The sequence below is a fragment of the Orcinus orca genome, chromosome 6 (assembly GCF_937001465.1).
Source record: "Orcinus orca chromosome 6, mOrcOrc1.1, whole genome shotgun sequence".
NCBI classification, from domain to species: Eukaryota; Metazoa; Chordata; class Mammalia; order Artiodactyla; family Delphinidae; genus Orcinus; species Orcinus orca.
Genome location: NC_064564.1, coordinates 46,162,010 through 46,181,644, shown reverse-complemented (window position 1 = coordinate 46,181,644; position 19,635 = coordinate 46,162,010). Strand labels below are relative to the sequence as shown.

Below are 19,635 nucleotides of genomic sequence, written 5' to 3'. Positions count from 1 at the left end.
CCAGACAAGGATGTCACAAAGAAAGAAAACTACAGGCCAATATCACTGATGAACATAGATGCAAAAATCCTCTACAAAATACTAGCAAACAGAATCCAGCAGCACATTAAATGGATATACACCATGATCAAGTGGGGTTTATTCCAGGAATGCAAGGATTCTTCAATATATGCAAATCAATCAACGTGATACACCATATTAACAAATTGAAGGAGAAAAACCATATGATCATCTCAATAGATGCAGAGAAAGCTTTTGACAAAATTCAACACCCATTTATGATAAAAACCCTGCAGAGAGTAAGCATAGAGGGAACTCTCCTCAACATAATAAAGGCCATATATGACAAACCCACAGCCAACATCGTCCTCAATGGTGAAAAACTGAAAGCATTTCCACTAAGATCAGGAACAAGACAAGGTTGCCCACTCTCACCACTCTTATTCAACATAGTTTTGGAAGTTTTAGCCGCAGCAATCACAGAAGAAAAGGAAATAAAGGGAATCCAAATTGGAAAAGAAGTAAAGCTGTCACTGTTTGCAGATGACATGATACTATACATAGAGAATCCTAAAGATGTTACCAGAAAACTACTAGAGCTAATCAATGAATTTGGTAAAGTAGTAGGATACAAAATTAATGCACAGAAATCTCTTGCATTCCTATACACTAATGATGAAAAATCTTAAAGTGAAATCAAGAAAACACTCCCATTTACCAATGCAACAAAAAGAATAAAATATCTAGGAATAAACCTACCTAAGGAGACAAAAGACCTGTATGCAGAAAATTATAAGACACTGAAGAAAGAAATTAAACATGATACAAATAGATGGAGAGATATACCATGTTCTTGGATTGGAAGGATCAACATTGTGAAAATGACCCTACTACCCAAAGCAATCTACAGATTCAATGCAATCCCTATCAAACTACCACTGGCATTGTTCACAGAACTAGAACAAAAAATTTCACAATTTGTATGGAAACACAAAAGGCCCCGAATAGCCAAAGCAATCTTGAGAACGAAAAACGGAGCTGGAGGAATCAGGCTCCATGACTTCAGACTATACTACAAAGCTACAGTAATCAAGAGAGTATGGTACTGGCACAAAAACAGAAAGATAGGGCTTCCCTGGTGGTGCAGTGGTTGAGAGTCTGCCTGCTAATGGAAGGGACATGGGTTCGAGCCCTGGTCTGGGAGGATCCCACATGCCGCGGAGCAACTAGGCCCGTGAGCCACAACTACTGAGACTGCGCGTCTGGAGCCTGTGCTCTGCAACAGGAGAGGCAGTGATAGTGAGTGGCCCGCGCACCACGATGAAGAGTGACCCCTGCTTGCCACAACTAGAGAAAGCCCTCGCACAGAAACGAATACCGAACACAGCAAAAATAAATAAATAAATAAACTCCTACCCCCAACATCTTCTAAAAAAAACAGAAAGATAGATCAGTGGAACAGGATTGAAAGCCCAGAGATAAACCCACGCACATATGGTCACCTTATCTTTGATAAAGAAGGCAGGAATGTACAATGGAGAAAGGACAGCCTCTTCAATAAGTGGTGCTGGGAAAACTGGACAGGTACATGTAAAAGTATGAGATTGGATCACTCCTTAACACCATACACAAAAATAAGCTCAAAATGGATTAAAGACCTAAATGTAAGGCCAGAAACTATCAAACTCTTAGAGGAAAATATAGGCAGGAAAATCTATGACATAAATCACAGCAAGATCCTTTTTGACCCACCTCCTAGATAAATGGAAATAAAAACAAAAATAAACAAATGGGACCTAATGAAACTTCAAAGCTTTTGCACAGCAAAGGAAACCATAAACAAAACCAAAAGACAACCCTCAGAATGGGAGAAAATATTTGCAAATGAAGCAACTGACAAAGGATTAGTCTCCAAAATTTATAAGCAGCTCATTCAGCTTAATAACAAAAAAACATACAACCCAATCCAAAAATGGGCAGAAAACCTAAATAGACACTTCTCCAAAGAAGATATACAGACTTCAACAAACACATGAAAGAATGCTCAACATCATTAATCATGAGAAATGCAAATCAAAACTACAATGAGATATCATCTCACACCAGTCAGAATGGCCATCATCAAAAAATCTAGAAACAATAAATGCTGGAGAGGGTGTGGAGAAAAGGGAACCCTCTTGCACTGTTGGTGGGAATGTAAATTGATACAGACACTATGGAGAACAGTATGGAGGTTCCTTAAAAAACTACAAATAGAACTACTATATGACCCAGCAATCCCACTACTGGGCATATACCCTGAGAAAACCATAATTCAAAAAGAGTCATGTACCAAAATGTTCATTGCAGCTCTATTTACAATAGCCCAGAGATGGAAACAACCTAAGTGTCCATCATCGGATGAATGGATAAAGAAGATGTGGCACATATATACAATGGAATATTACTCAGCCATAAAAAGAAACGAAATTGAGCTATTTGTAATGAGGTGGATAGACCCAGAGTCTGTCATACAGAGTGAAGTAAGTCAGAAAGAGAGAGACAAATACCATAAGCTAACACATATATATAGAATTTAAGAAAAAAAATGTCATGAAGAACCTAGGGGTAAGACAGGAATAAAGACACAGACCTACTAGAGAATGGAGTTGAGGATATGGGGAGGGGGAAGCATAAGCTGTGACAAAGCGAGGGAGAGTCATGGACATATACACACTAACAAACGTAGTAAGGTAGATAGCTAGTGGGAAGCAGCCGCATGGCACAGTGATATTGGCTTGGTGCTTTGTGACAGCCTGGAGGGGTGGGATAGGGAGGGTGGGAGGGAGGGAGACGCAAGAGGGAAGACATATGGGAACATATGTTTATGTATGACTGATTCACTTTGTTATAAAGCAGAAACTAACACACCATTGTAAAGCAATTATACCCCAATAAAGATGTTAAAAAAAAAAAAAAAAAAGTTGGGGCTTCCCTGGTGGCGCAGTGGTTGGGAGTCCGCCTGCCGACGCAGGGGACGCGGGTTCGTGCCCCGGTCCGGGAAGATCCCACATGCCGCGGAGTGGCTGGGCCCGTAAGCCATGGCCGCTGAGCCTGCTCGTCCGGAGCCTGTGCTCTGCAACGGGAGAGGCCACAACAGTGAGAGGCCCGCATACCGCAAAAAAAAAAAAAAAAAAAAAAAAAAAAGTTGGATTTCTTGACTTGATTTCTTAACTTTCAGGTAAGTTATAATATTCACACTTGTTACATACAACGTATACAATACTTCACTTTGACCATACCACAGGGTTCTCATTTAACTGCAATCAACCATTTGTTAAAAATCTTGTTCATATCAAGTATCAGACACATGGGGGGAACATGTTGCTATGGAAAAAAATGATATTTGGAGAATCTGTCAAGAGAGTAATATTAAGCACTCTATGTTAAGTAAATGCGCCACCTACTCCTGCCAAGCATTAAAGCCTGTTATCCCTAATTATGTTCCTCACTGAGTTTATACCTTTAAAGTGTCAAACACAGCCCCCTAGTTCTGGGGCTAATTTCAGTTTTCAGTTATAAATATGTTTTATGCTTCACATGACATTATGTGGCCATCTACCAAGGAATACTCAAGTCCATTTTCTCTATTCTATTGTTTCAGTGAACAGAAATTACATATATTCTAACTGCAGCTAGGACTCAAAGCGGAGATAAGAGAATATAACAGGATGTTCTCAAATAGTTACCTAAAGATGATGTCTCATTTATCCAGTAAATCAAGAAAAGAAGCTGCCCATATATACAGTCTTCTTATACCCAAACATCTGCTTTTACACTTTACAACGAAACTTAAATTTGCAAACAATTCCACAGGAACTCCATTTCTTACAGACTCGGATTCATCATTAGACACGTCAGTTATCACACCGTAGTGTGATACTTAGAGCAAACAAAACCTCTTGAGTGTGAAACTATTTGCCCCTGCACTAAATGGTCTCCAGGGACCACGGAACCAGAGCTCTTTCACTTCTTTCATTGTGAGCTGTCATTTCTCCTCTGGATGTGCTTACTCCGCACATCTCCCAGCGCTGTCTCCTACCAATATTCTCTGAGCTGGAAGAATCAGCAACCACAGTTAACACACAATTCTACGATATTAACACTTTGTAATTTCTTGATTATATGTATTAAATCTTAGTATCTTAAGAATATCAACCCTATGGCTTTCATTTGTACACATGCTCTTTTTCCTCTAGATCGTTTGCCTTTTATGTTTTTACTCCTTATACAGATGGTCCCCAACTTATGATGGTTCGACTTAGGATTTTTCCACTTTATGATGGTGTGAAAGCAATATACATGTTCACTAGAGACCGTACTTTGAATTTGGATCTTTTCCCAGGCTAGCGACATGCAGTATATGATACTCATGATGCCGGGCAGTGGTGGGGAGCTGCAGCTCCCATCAGTTACGCGATCACAAGGGTAAACAACCGATACCTTTACAACCATTCTGTACCCAGACAGCCGTTCTGTTTTTTACTTTCAGTACAGTATTCAGTAAATCACGTAAGATATTCAACACTTGGTTATAAAATAGGCTTTGTGTGAGATGATTTTGTCCAACTGGAGGCTAATGTAAGTGTTCTGAGAATGTTTAAGGTAGGCTAGGCTAATCTCTGATGTTCAGTAGGTTAGGTGTATTAAATGCACTTTCAGCTTACAGTATTTTCAGCTTATAATGGGTTTATCAGGCCATAACACCATTGTAAGTCAAGGAAGCTCTGTACTCTTGACAACACTGAGTATCTTGACAACACACTGTGTGTGTGTGTATGTGTGTGTGTGTTGTACTGCTAATTTGATCAACAGACAATGATTTTAAACATTGGAGAACAAGGTAAAATACCCAATAGATTACGTCTAGACATTGAGGTTCCTCTCTATGCTTTTCTCTTTGTCCAAGTTATCTGCAATAAAGCTCTAATGCTGCAAATGAGAAATTAGGAAACAGAGCTTTAAAAAAAGAGAAAGAAAACTTTGAACTCAAAATCACCTAATGTTCATATACTTTTGATAATTTAAACTGAAGCTGTGGATAAAACAGGAGGAAGAGAATTAATATTTGGGTGATATATGCACTGAAGTGATTGTGGGGAATGGGGGAAGGAAGTGGCATGACCAAAAGCTTTAATCTTTTCTTGTAATGGTAAAACACTAATTCAAAAATGAAGTTTTTTGAAGATCATATACAAAAATAGACATTCAATTTGTTGGTATTTTGAACTAGATCTTTAATATCTCATCCAATCAAAAATTCTGTTTCTCTGATTCTCAATTATTATAAAATTCTCAATTATATACTTTAAAGAAAAACAGGTTTCTAAACATAAAGTTTTTGACATTTTTTTAAATATATAGATTGAGAATACAACAAAGAATTTAAAAAACTTTCTCAAATAATGATCAGTTAAGGAAGAAAATGCAGAGCAGGAAAATGAAAAAAGAGCAAAGGAAAGAGTTAATATTTATAGAGAGGTGGAAGAAAAAAGGAAAGAAAAGCAAACAAAGAAGATTTACTAAAAATTTTGGTCAGTAGGGCTGTTTCAAAACAGACACACCAACCAAGCTAATGTGGGTAGCTGCACCCCATGGTCTCCTATCCATTTGTTAGATCCATAAGCTCTAAATATGAAGTTCCTTCTCTTACCAATCAAAACTCTATTTTCTGATAATAACTAGCTAATAAAGACAAATAATTTCAAACTAATTCACAGTAAAGTGTGCTTAAGATTGCCAACTCACAATGTTTAAATACTTTGAGCTACAATTTAAAAGCTTCTGAATTCCAAATCAACGCACTAATAGAGGTTCATTTTGGAGACTCAGGGAAAAAAAAAAACTGCCAATGAAATGTCTCTCCTCCACTAAAGACTAGCAGGCTTTCCTAAAAAAAAAAAAAATCAATTAACATTTAATTAATATATAAGTGGAAATATGAAAACCAAGTTCTTATAGATGTCACATGTCAATATAAACGTGTTCCATAACTGGGAGGGATTGATTTCATTTACTCAACACAGAAAACAATAAGCATTTATATAAGACTGATTTTTACCATAGGTTAAAATTCACATTAAGTTCTGACAAAAGAGTCTAAAGATTAAGTGGAAAAAGATAATATTCACATTAAGTTTTGACAAAAGTATCTAAAGAGTAAATGGAAAAAGATGATATCTGAAGGTATATTGAAAAGAGAATAGTCAATTGTATGAACATATATTTTTTTTAAAAAGAGGGATGATTACTTGTCCTCCACAGTTTCATAAACATACAGTATTTACAGTTATCATCTTTGGTTCTTTCTCATGGGACTATAGCAGCAGTTTGATCAACTAGTATGCAGCAAAAATCTTTTTGCAGACTTCAGAATGCATAAGAATTCCATTTATGCATTTAAATGTTAATAGCAAGAACTATAAAACATGAAACCTGATTGGAAAATGCAGTATTTTAACCTTCAAATCTGGCTGTAAATAAAATATACATAATAAACATTTTTTCTCTTTTTACATATTGCATATTTGACATAGATGTAAACAAGAAAATTTATATAATCGTGAATAAGCCAAAGGCATAATCGGATTTTAATTTGATATCTTAAGTGTTCCTAATATAGTCTCCATGTTTACTAATAGAAAAATTCCACAAATAAGCTATTACACAGATATTTAATACCAAAACAATTGTGTTACAGTAATCAACCACATCAAGCTATCTTTTAAACTAAAAGACAGAGAAAAACTTTATGTAATAATGATACTGACACTTTCTGAATGTCTTTTCAGGCAGAGTTTTTTTTGGTTTTTGTGACCATGTTATAATAGATTGATAAACATGGCATACGATAGTACCAATTTTTCATTAATATGGTGATTTTAAATATCACACTAAAGATAGAATCTTATTTAAAATCCTCCACCAAATGTATTTAGAGGGAAAAAAATCAGTTACTAAAACTCGTAGCTCTCTTTTGGCCTCAGGAAATACGTTCCAGGCAGAGAAGATATACTAAAACAGAAGACTAATGAATAAATATAAGTTATTCAAAGAATAAGAAACAATTTATCTTTTAAAAGTGACACAGTGAATTATCTTCCCCCCAAATTTTAAAACATTAAAATATTGGTTCTCTGAATCTATAATGTCATATCTTTTTATTTTTGTACAAATGACTTTTAATCTTAAGAGAATAAAAAAGATCTTACAACTGACAATAACTATTATAAGAATATACCTAATAAAGCTAATTCCCTTTGCTATTAAGGAGCAGTACTAACGTGTTTTACATTCAGGGTAACAACTGCTTCTACCAGATAACAATCAAGCTTTGGTTTTAAAATTTAAAAATAACTCTGATAAAATTAACGTAATAATTTTAAGAATTCTTTGAAATAATTCAATAAGATATCTCATATATATGTCAGCCCTCCTTTATATAAAGTACATTTTTATTTGTATACAATGAAGACTGACTACATGTCTTAAAATGAAAACACAGGAGTACCCTGGGAAGATAGTGATAGCAAAAGCAAGAGTTTTTGAATCTCTCCATAAACCCAGGGAGAGCAATGGAAAGAAAACCCGAAAACCATGGACAACATTTAAAACAAGACTAAGTACAGGTATGCAACAACCTCAAAATATAAGTAGGTAGAACAAACCACTAACAAGTCTTATGACCTTCATAATATCAGCACTTCTGTAGGAGAAAACAAAGGGAAGCCAACTGGGCATCTAACAGACCTGATAATAGGAGACGCTCAAAATAAGTAGAAATCAGGTGAGGCAATTTGAGACAGCAACTGAAGGTGGGATGGGTTTTGCCTCTCATAATAGCAGGTGAATGTGAGGATAATAATGTCTCAAAGCAGCAGGAGCACTCTAGACCCTAAGCACTCCTGAAACGGACCAGCCAGGGCTCCTTTCTAGGAGAGAGTCCCACTAAGAAGAATCACTTGGTGGTAGAATCAAAACTGATCAGGATAGAGGAAATCAACAGATGGAAAGAGGAGTTCAAGTAAAGGTGGGAAAGGGGAACAGAGCTCTGAAAGCAAGGCAGCACAATTTTGAACAGCAGAGAACAAAAAACAAAGGAGGGGCTTCCCTGGTGGTGCAGTGGTTAAGAATCCACCTGCCAATGCAGGGGACACGGGTTCAATCTCTGGTCCAGGAAGATCCTACATGCCGCGGAGCAACTAGCCCCATGTGCCGCAACTACTGAGCCTGCGTTCTAGAGCCCGCAAGCCACAACTACTGAGCCCACATGCCACAACTACTGCATGCCACAACTACTGCAAACCAAAAGGAGTATGAAGATAGAAAAGCTAATCTGAACCAGGTTCCTTTTTAAAGTTCAGAAAAATGAGCTTCACTAAAAATGAGAAACAAAAATATCAAGATCAGGGCTTCCCTGGTGGCGCAGTGGTTGAGAGTCCGCCTGCCGATGCAGGGGACGCGGGTTCATGCCCCAGTCTGGGAAGATCCCACATGCCGCGGAGCGGCTGGGCCTGTGAGCCATGGCCGCTGAGCCTGCGCATCCGCAGCCTGTGCTCCGCAATGGGAGAGGCCACAGCAGTGAGAGGCCCGCGTACCGCAAAAAAAAAAAAAAAAATCAAGATCAAATCCTATGCTATATTGTTAGAAATAAAACAGAGAATAAGGAAAAGAATAACATCCCTCCAGACAATAAAAGTACACCAGAAAGACCCACAGAACATATCAAAACTATTACCTTGTATTTTAAAATGAGATTAAAGTCATTACAAAAATGATACAAGCCATAAAAAAATGAAATATGAATCAGAATTAGAAATGAGGAGACAGAATTTAGGGAGAAATTGGAAATGAAAGAAAAATGTCACTCCAGAAATGAAAACAAAACTAGAAGAAACATAGGAGTGAATAAACATAACAGATAGTGCCTTAAGAGAAACAGGTGAAAAGGGAAAAAAATTTAACTCAAAATGCGGATAAAAAAGGTTCACAAGAAAGTGACATGTATTGAAGATAAGCAAAGACACATGGCAAATAACAGGAAATCCAGAAGAAAACCAAAGCAAGGGCAAAAGAACAAATACTACAATAAGAACTCAAGTAAATATTTGTAAAATTAAAAAGAATGTGAAATTACATAATGAAAGAGCACACGGCATATTTGAAAATATCAGCACAATAACTAACGCCAACACATATTCTCTTAAAAATTACTAGAGTGAAAGAAGAAAAACACATGGTGACCTATATAAGCCAGCCTCAGGTATCACAGATTCTAGTCTACCATCATCCTGGTCCACTCTCTTTCACACCTTTCCACTTGAAACCAATTAATCTAAGCTTGGAGTTAAGAAAAACAAAAACTCAGAATTGACCAAAGCAAAAACAAGTTAAAAATTCAAGTCACATCTGCTCAAACGTATACTAAACAACCACATTTGCCACTGCTCTCTCATGAAAGTCCACCGAAATGGTAAGAAAATTTTGGAAGCTGAAGCACAAATGAGTGGAATTGACTTAGCAGGTGAAGAAATTTGCAACCCGAAGGGCCGTAGGAAACTAAGAAGCAACTTGCTTCTAAACACAAACCCAAGTAATGAAGATCCTGGGTTCCTCCAATGACAGTGCAGAGGGGAAAACGCGAAAGTTGTTTTCACAAACAGGCAACCCTTCTTTCACCAACTCCACAGAAAACTCTGGCAGAGTTGAAGCATGAGATTCTAAACTCAGGCATACCAAGCAGAGCTAAGGGCATTCAGGAAAAAGCCTTCAGAGCAAACCGTGGATATCCTCAGGCAGCCCCAAAGAAAAGTGAATTGTACCAATTAGCGAGCCTCATCCATAAACAGGGCTTCCAATCAGCTTTTTAGGGTCTTACTCATGAAAGCAGCTAAACATCACCACAGATGGAAGGAAATTCGAGACAACCTTAGAGAGGAAAATAAGAAAAAAATTAAATTGAAGGAACTAGAAGGCAAAAAAGCAGAAGAAAACTTGAAAACAACCACTAAAATTAACATCCTCAGGTAAAAATGTTTCGTCCACGAAACTATCAAGCGCAAGTCCAAGGCAAGGGTCAAGCAAGGCCCAACAGACTTAGCCATTAACGAAAAACAACAAGCTCTTTTTAGATGCAGGCAGCTTATTACTTACACAGTGAAAAAATCGTAGTCAAAGGTGCCAAGTCCCCATGGCCTCTGGGTAGGGTGACACCAAAGTAAAAGGAACCAGATGCAACAGGATTAACGGGACACTGCTGCTGAGGTGCTAACGCCAGGCTGCAGCTAAGAAATTTTATAGCCTACAGCTGTGCCCTAAGCGGGGCAAGATAGAAAGTTTCAAGTCTCCAAGGAACCAGGGAGGCAGATGGGAAAATTGCCTCAAGACATCCTTCTGCAAAATAGGGAGCTTCCCTCAAGAAGAAAAGGCCGATGAGAAAATATTCTTGTGACGGCTCCTCACAAGACTTGACTGTCTGACCACGTTCCTAGGAAGATAACAGGGCATTGCACCAAGACTTAGGCCAGGAGGTTCAAGCTCTGACTGCATGGCCTACGGGGATATGTACAAGGTCACCAGAACACCATGGAGTGGAGCCATGGCCCTACAGACACAACATACTGCTACTTTTAAAAGGGAATATTCAGAGAATTAAAAAATCTTTTGGATATTAAAAATATGATAGGAGAAAAAATCATTGGAAGAACTGGAAGAGAATATTAAGAAAATATATAAGAAAGCAGAAGAAAAAGATGGAAAAGAGAAATAAATTTTAAAATTAGGCCTAGATATCCACATCTTAATAAAAGGAGTTCTAGAAATAGAGATTAGAAAAAATTAGAGGGAAGGAACTTATCCAAGAAGTAATATTAAAAATCTTCCCAGAACTCAATGATGTGAATTTCCCTTTTAAAAGAGTCCATCAATGATGAACTCAAGGATGAAAAAAAAGATCCATCCTTTAACACATCATCAAGAAATTTCAGAATATTAGGAGTAAAGATAAGATACTAACAGCTTCCAAAGAGAAACAAACAGGACACACATAAGTATCAAGAATCAAAATGACAAACGACTTCTCAATAGCTTCAGTGGAAGTTAAAAGGCACTGGTGTAATGCTGTAAAATTGAAAAGGACAATGATTTCCAGCCTAATGTCAACACTCACATAATGTTTCAATTGAACATATGGATAGAATTGAGCCATGTTGGTTAACACCAATGAATCAAAACTATTTATTCTTTATGCAGTTTTTCACAGGAAGCTGCTGGAAGAGGTACACCACCAAAATGAGGGAATAAACGAAAAGAGGAAGACAGGATTCAGGAAATGAGATATCCAGCATGAAAGAGGTGAAGAGCAACCAATCCAGATTAGCATAGGACAGAGAGCCCCAGGAGAAATGTCTTTAAAGAAAGAAAAAAACAAAGCTAGATTACATGATGTGTTTGAACCTACTAAGAAACTGAAACTCCTGGAAGGTAGTTAGGGTACAATTTAACTGCTACTACAGAGAACACTGAGCAAATGAAAGAATAAGGTCATTATAAATTAATTCCAAACGGCTTAAAACAAAAATTGGAACAAAAAAGGAAATCTAATTACAGATACCACACAACCCAGTTGTGAATAACGTTTACACAGTCAAAAGAGTATAAATATTGAATGCTAATTGAACCAAAACTGTGATGTAACTGCACTAAATTGGGAGGATGAGAGAGGAAGCTACATTTTTAGGGAACAGGGAGAAGGAACAGAGCTTAATTTTCATATTCCAAAATAGATCAATAAATAAAATCTAAGACTGAAATATCAAGGAATAGCAAAAAATCATGTTACTCAGAAATACAAAGGTAAAATTTTAAGAAAGCTAAAAGATTTGAAAGTGGTTACCTCTCAGTAGCAAGAGCTGGTGTAAAAAGAATAGGGAAGGCAGTACTGTTTTTCATTATAATAAGCCTTGGAAAAAAATTTTTTGACTTAAAACTATCTACATATTTTGAAATAAATAAATAAAGCAATAAGTTAAAGATAGCAACCTAAGTTTATAGGCCAAAGTGAATAATTCTAGACAATACTGACCAAGTGACCCTGACAATAAAGACTAATAGGTAGGACTTCCCTGGTGGCACAGTGGTTAAGAACCTGCCTGCCAATGCAGGGGACATGGGTTCAATCCCTGGTCCAGGAAGATCCCACATGCCACGGAGCAACTAAGCCCGTGTGCCACAACTACTGAGCCCATGCACCACAACTACTGAAGCCTGCACACCTAGAGCCCATGCTCCACAACAAGAGAAGCCACCGCAATGAGAAGCCCACGCACCACAATGAAGAGTAGCCCCCACTTGCCACAACTAGAGAAAGCCCGCGGGCAGCAACGATAAATAAGTAAGTAAATAAATAAATAGTGAAAAAAATAGGTAAAAGAAAAAAAAACTGGATTATTGTTCATATCTAGCAACCCTATGGGACAAAGAAAGATTAGACTGTTTCATTTTGAATAGGGGGAAGAGGAGGGGAAGCCCTAAAAAATACTTGAACTCAAAAGAGTTCCCTAAGTTTTACAAATTTTATGGTATTTTCTACTGGAATCACAGGATGTTACAGCAGAAAGAAACCTTATATATTTGCTAATGATTCATCTCTCCTATTTTATAGTTACTTGTCCAAAGTTACACAGCTGGTTTGGGCAGAATCAGAACCCTCTGTTAACTCTCACACTCTTGTCATTTTATCACAATGCATTTTAAAATAATAATTAAGTATCAAGGAAATTGAGTTCCTACTGATATATTCATTAGCACTTTTCTTTTTATTTAAAAAGGGAGACTACTTGAAAATAAAAAATGTAAAAATATCTATTAGTTTTAAGTTAAAGCATATTGGTCTTTTACTTTTAAATAATTAGACATTATACAATAAAGGAAAAGTATCTATAACCAAACTCTCTTTTCCTACTTTTTATGATGAAATGGAACCGAGAATTTTTAAAACTTTCAGGCTGCCATCTATATTTTGCTTAAATTGTGGGTTCACTCCTGCTTTATCTACCTGGAAAATGGCATTGAAAACACATATTTTATTGCAATTTGTATTACTATTCAAATGACTCAGAACACCTTTATTCAGATAGCTAATCATGCCCTAGGATCTAACGATTTGCTGAAAGTAGGTTTTGACAACAAGATTTACTAGGAAAAGATATACTGCCCTATAGTTTTAAGGAACTGATGGTGTTCAACCAAAGGACTTGAGAGTGTTAGGTGATTTTCATAATTATTATGCTACACACTGGTAACCTAGTGATAGGTTTTTAGGATATACCTTGAGTCTCTGAATTAATAGGAACATCAAAAAGCGGGCCAAGGCCTATTGCAGAGGACCCATTATTACCAGTTGCCACCTATCATTCAAGTCTTGGGTCAAGTTCCTAGTCAAATATCAGAATTACCTGACTTTGGATGGAAAGTTAGGCTGCCCATTTTTTTTCCTCTTAATCACTAATTAAACATTGCCTAAAATTTTTCTTTACCTTGGCAAAAGGGAAGAATTAGGCATAAAACGAAGCAGCGCTCATCTGTTTATTCATCAGTCTATTCCATGCTAAAATCTATACCACAACATTCCTACACCATAACAGTTTAAGATTCTGAACAAGACTAAACACCTTTGGGGTAGTCAATAAATACCTGTGAGCTGATGATTTAAATGACAGCATCAGATCAATATATGATATTTTCCCATATATTGATCTAGGCATTTCTAAAATAACCTTATTCCTGTTCTCTAAAGCCATTCATTTGCAAAAACCTCTCGTCTTTCAACATTACAAAAAAAAAAAAGTGAGAAAGTTGATTTTCCAAGGTAAGAATCCAAGCAGCCTCTGATTTGTTCAGTTCATTCTACCTCAAACACTCCCTCTAGTCAAATGTCCTCTAAACAATTCTGCACAGTGAATACAGCAGACACACAATGCTTCATGAAGGTGGTGACTTTAATCAGCTACAAAGCACTCAGACCTTTTTCTACTCCTATGTTTGATCACACAAAAGTCATCTACTGCATCTTATAATTAATAAGCAGCAATAAAGTTTATTCTGCACTACTTTGTTATTATTTTAACTTTTAATTTAAGTTGAAATAGAAACTGATTTTTTCATTTTGAAGCAGTAACTATGAGAACTATTTAAATCATATCCATGTTTATCAGCCTAAGAGAAGCATTTCAAATGATATAGGCCTCTGTCCTTCATTAGAAAGATTCCACAAGAAAAAAAAAATGACAGGATTATTTAAAGGCATGTTCAGGAACAACAAAAATGAATTTATTAACTGCAACTCCAGTGTTTCATAAATACTATTTTCATAAGAAACCCTCTAAAATTTACATATAATTAAGCCAGCTAGTAAGACACAATCCCTGTAAGTTTTGTGTATAAGGAAAATCCTCATACAACATTAACAGAACATGGCTTATAAATAAAATATACTGTTTTTGTTAGCAAATATAAAAACAACAGTTCCAGATTTATCTTTTAGAAAAAAAATTAATTTATTTTAAGAGTCTCCGCCTAAATTCATTTTGGTATCAAACAACTACAATTAGTGATGGGGCAAGCATCCATAATTGTGGCAGGATGTTATTTACAAAAACTATACAAAATTAGATTAATTATTACATCAACTTATCAAAGCTTCCTGAAATTAGTTTCATTTTTGGAAATGTATCAAAAGTCCTCAGATCCAGAATGATAGTCTTTATTATTTTTAATTCATTAATTTAAAATTATTTTAATTATAGCACATCAGATCTTCAAGCAAAAACATCGGATGAAAGGCTGTACGATAAAATAGTCTCCTTTTCCTAATAGCTTGGAATGTAAATTAAAATGTGTTCTTTTTTTTTTTTTTTTTTTTTTTTGCGGTACGCGGGCCTCTCACTGTTGTGGCCTCTCCCGTTGCGGAGCACAGGCCCCGGACACGCAGTCTCAGCGGCCATGGCTCACGGGCCCAGCCGCTCCGCCGCATGTGGGATCTTCCCGGACCGGGGCACGAACCCTGTGTCCCTTGCATTGGCAGGTGGACTCTCAACCACTGCGCCACCAGGGAAGCCCTTCCCTTTTTATTGAAGGAAAAAAAATGAACTAAGCGTCCAGTAATATCAAATACCTGTTAGAATAACTTGTCTGCTGGAATTAAAGTTGGGCAATTACTTCTACATTGTTAAAAAATGCTTTAAATTAAGTCCTTTTTCTCTTTTATAAAGAAAGCTTTTCTCAGCCATTTTGGATCTCTAAGTCTTGTAACAAAAATGTCACTCAGTTTTTACTAGCAAGTCCACACCCATAGAAGGCATCTTCAATGCAGTACATATTTTAAAAGTGCATATAAGCATAACTAAATTTCTTAAACTGTTAACAAACCTAGGAGCAATAATTTAATATTCTATCGCAAAATACAGGTAGCCTAAAGGCAACATGCTTGGTCAATCTTTCATAAACTTTTTGGTTTGATGTCAAAACATTTCAAAATAAAGAAAAAAATACCATGACTCTTTGCTAATGGCTTTTCTGGTATTAATTTGCAGATATAGCTAAATACTCATCTAACAAAGTATCCCGGTTACCCAATGATATTTGCCATGAATTCAGAAAACAATAACATATATAATACAAAAGTAACAACAACAACAAAAACATGTATTTTAGGCCTAAAATGAGTTTATCTAATAAGAGTTACATGAGAAATATCATGTAAGACCCCAAATAAACTTTAGATACAAAATTATATGATGTGGCTTTGTTCAAACACATCTAATATTCAGATACAATTTAAATAAACTAGGCTGGCTTTTTTATATCACCAGCTTTCATTAGGGCTTTAATAGCTCTTGCCCTCATCTCAAGTTCTAGCAGCTCCAGCTGCTGTGCAGAAGGCTGAACATCTTCTGGTGGAGGAACAGTCAGGGTGGCGGCTTTCGGTTCCTTTGGGCTAGACTCTGCCAGTCCCAGAATCTCATTCACACTTTTCTCAATGTCTTTCTCCAGGTCATCTATCTGACCAGCTTCACTTTGGACTGTATTTTCTGAGACCTCAGGAGCAGCTGCTTCTTCATTGCATGGGCCTTCTATGTCGCTGTCATAAGCATCTGCATTTATACTGAGTACATCACTATCTTCCCCTTTGCCTGTAACAAACAAAAAAAGGCAAAGAACCATGTAACCTAAATGCCCTGATCAAAATTTCCTTTCTGTTTATGATGAAAGGGCTGCTGTGACCCACACCTCCCACCATGGAGTCCCAAATACATTCCATAAACCCCATCCCAACCCCTGTTCCCCTGACTCAACTTCCTTCCTCCCCTCTTCCCTTCCTCCCTTCTTCCCTTCCTCCCTCTCTCCCTCCCTCCCTCCCTTTCTTTCCTTCTTTCCTTCCTTCCCTCCTTCTTTCCTTCCTTCTCCTTCCTTCCTCCCTCCCTCCCTCCCTTTCTTTCCTTCTTTCCTTCCTTCCCTCCTTCTCTCCTTCCTTCTCCTTCCTTCCTTCCTTCCTCCCTCCCTCCCTCCCTTCCTCCCTTTCTTTTTTTTCCGCCCCCGCATAGATTGTGGGACCTTAGTTCCCTGACCGGGGATTGAACACAGGCCCCAGCAGTGAAGGCGCCGAGTCCTAACCACTGGACCGCCAGGGTTCCCCCCTTCAACTTTGAAAACAGATCTAATTTAATGCAAATTTTAATGTATTTTTCATTCCACTTTAGAAGAATATGGAAGCACTGGGAAATGTATACCATCATATGGATGTCCCTGATCAATTTTCCTAATTAAAATATCGTTAACTCTTTAGACCACAGTGAAGCCTCTACGTTACAAAATGCTGACACCCTTTGGATAGAGTATAGCTTATTACTGAAGAAGCAAAATTCTATTTGAGAAGGAGTTTAAAATACTTTGCCTTATAAACTACAAAAAAGGAAAAATATCACTGGCAAGCTGGACACCATGTGCATTGCAATTATTTCAAAGCTTTTCATATACTTTTTCAAACACTTTGTTCTAAATCAATAAATTAAAGGAGAATGCCTAAGGCCACTTTCTAAGGTAAAATAACTTTTCACCAAGAGGATTTTAATTAATAAAGTTAGCATGCCATAAATTTTTAAAGTACATTTGTTATAAAACTTCTATAACTGATGCTAAGAACTTGCATATAAACAAAGATTGTAGCCCTCAACCACCTTGGCCTGGACCATTACTGAAGTCCACGAGTTATTTACAACTTTGAGCGCTCCCTTATACCTCCAATTTATTTATCTTTTAAATTCCTAATATGTTTTTTTAAAAAGACAGTAATGATCCCCCAATTGTTAGCTTTGTTAGTTTTCTTGTAGTAGGAAGAACTTATTGACAAAATATAGATTGACAGATGGAAAATTCTGATAATACAATGTACAAACAATTCTACTCCATGGATTTTAAAATAAATGATTTAGTGACCTTGATTCTGCTACACACCCTCTCAATGTTTCAAAGGAGAAAATTCTTTATGAAAAAACTTTTTTTGATTATATTTTCTACGGGTTTGTTTCAAACATTTTTAGAGGGCAGAGGTGGGGTTTGCTTTATTTTTTTAATCAGAAACAGCTATACATGTTATTCACTGAAGAAATGGGGCTCTATAAATTTGGTGTTCTCAGTTTACATTAAAAATTATCCAAATCCAAGTGACTGGGTTCTCTGTAGCACAGTTTTGGTAAAAGCATTCACAAGTTCCATCTGCCCATTATACCTGCACCATGGATGCCAAAGCTTTGTAGAATCTGTACCTGAAATGATTTAGCATAAGCACTTCACTTCACAAATGTGAAAATAAGGTAAGTGATTTGTACAATGTAATCTGACAAACTATGTAAAGATCTAGGATCATACTTCAAGTCTTTTCACTATTTCTTAATTTTCTTCATTCTACTGACTCACTTTTAAAGTATAGCTTGCAAATATATGAATACATTTTCAAAGATAATTTACTCTCATCCTAAGTATTAGAAATAGCAGGTTTTTTTGTTGTCAATTATGACCCTCAAATCAGAAGGGGTATAACTTGTACACTCTTTCTAAAAAAGTAACTTTAACCTAAAATGCCTCATTCTAAGCCCTCAAAATGTCAGTGTGGTAAAGTTCTGTCCTTCCACACCCCCATTCTACATATGTGAAAATGTGTGTGTGTGTGCATGTGTGTTCACAGGGAAGTGAGTACACATTTAAATTATAAGAGAATTCTACAAAAGAGCATCTTCAAGTTTTTACATGGGCTTAGGAGTCTGAGAGTAACAAATCAATCTCAGGGAAATCGTTTGTACTCCTCTAAAATAAATAAAAACAGTTTTACTGTACGCATGATGTTAAAGTAAGGCTATTGAAATCCACCAAGAAAAATAAAAAGACAGGTGGGTCTGAGGTAAAATAATACAAATGTAATTGAAAATATTAAGAATAAGAATTCAGACTGTTGACTGTTAAAGACATTACAATAAAAAATGGCTCAGGGAAGAGAGCAAGCATAAAATTAGACCCAAATTACTGATGTCATAAAGCAGCAAAATAACTAAAGTAACTTAGATGTGGTACATATATACAATGGAATATTGCTCAGCCATAAAAAAGAATGAAGTAATGTCATTTGCATCAACATGGATGAACCTAGAGATTATCATACTATCATACTAAGTGAAGTAAGTCATTATTATCATATAATACCACTCATATGTGGAATCTAATTTTTAAAAAAAGATACAAATGAACAGATTTACAAGACAGAAATAGACTTACAGATATCGAAAACAAACTTATGGTTATTTACAACTTTGAGTGCTCAAAGTTGTAAATAACAAACTTATGGTTACCAAAGGAAAAAGGTGGGGGGAGGAATAAATCAGGAGCTTGGGATGAACATACACATACTACTATATATAAGATAAATAACCAAGAAGGACCTACTGTATAGCACAGGAAACTACTCAATATTCATATTGAGTATGAATATAGGTGATAACCTATATGAGAAAAGAATCTATAAAAGAATGAATATATGTAGATGTTTATGTATAACTGAATCACTCTGCTGTACACCTGAAACTAACACAACATTGTAAATCAACTATACTCCAATAAAATTAAAATTAAAATAAATTAAATTTAAAAATTTAAAAATAAAGTAACTTTAAAATATACACACAGAAACAAGAGGGTATGATATATTCCTTACTAGATTATATAAAAGAGCAGAATTAATGTAACATGGGTGGCCCTTAAAATACTACATACCATTTAGAGAACTTCAGAGAAAAAGCAGCATAACTAAAGAAATGAATCAAATAACTTAAGGGAAAGGACTAAAGGAGTTGAAGAATTTGGCTAAGGAACACAGAGTAGAGTTAAAATATTTTTCAGGGAAAAAGTAATACAAGGATTTATTGAGCATTCGTCTCTTATGGTTGATCCCCTAGCCAACTACTCACAAATATACATTCTATTCCATTTTCCTCTGATCTGGATACATTCATCATTTCTCTTTTCTTTTGTTTTCCTGCTATCTTCTGT

At 36.3% G+C, this 19,635-nt stretch overlaps 1 protein-coding gene across 2 annotated transcripts in view; it reads right to left on the bottom strand.

Moving 5' to 3' along the window:
• Positions 1-14,345: 14,345 nt before the first annotated feature.
• The window catches only part of CAAP1 (caspase activity and apoptosis inhibitor 1), a 54,049-nt gene continuing 48,759 nt past the window's right edge, over positions 14,346-19,635 (bottom strand). For both annotated transcript variants that reach the window (XM_004275057.4, XM_033437744.2), the window contains exon 6: positions 14,346-16,229. In XM_004275057.4, coding sequence (XP_004275105.1) covers positions 15,883-16,229 — 347 coding nt within the window. In that variant the 3' untranslated portion in view covers positions 14,346-15,882. The remainder of the gene's footprint in view (positions 16,230-19,635) is intronic.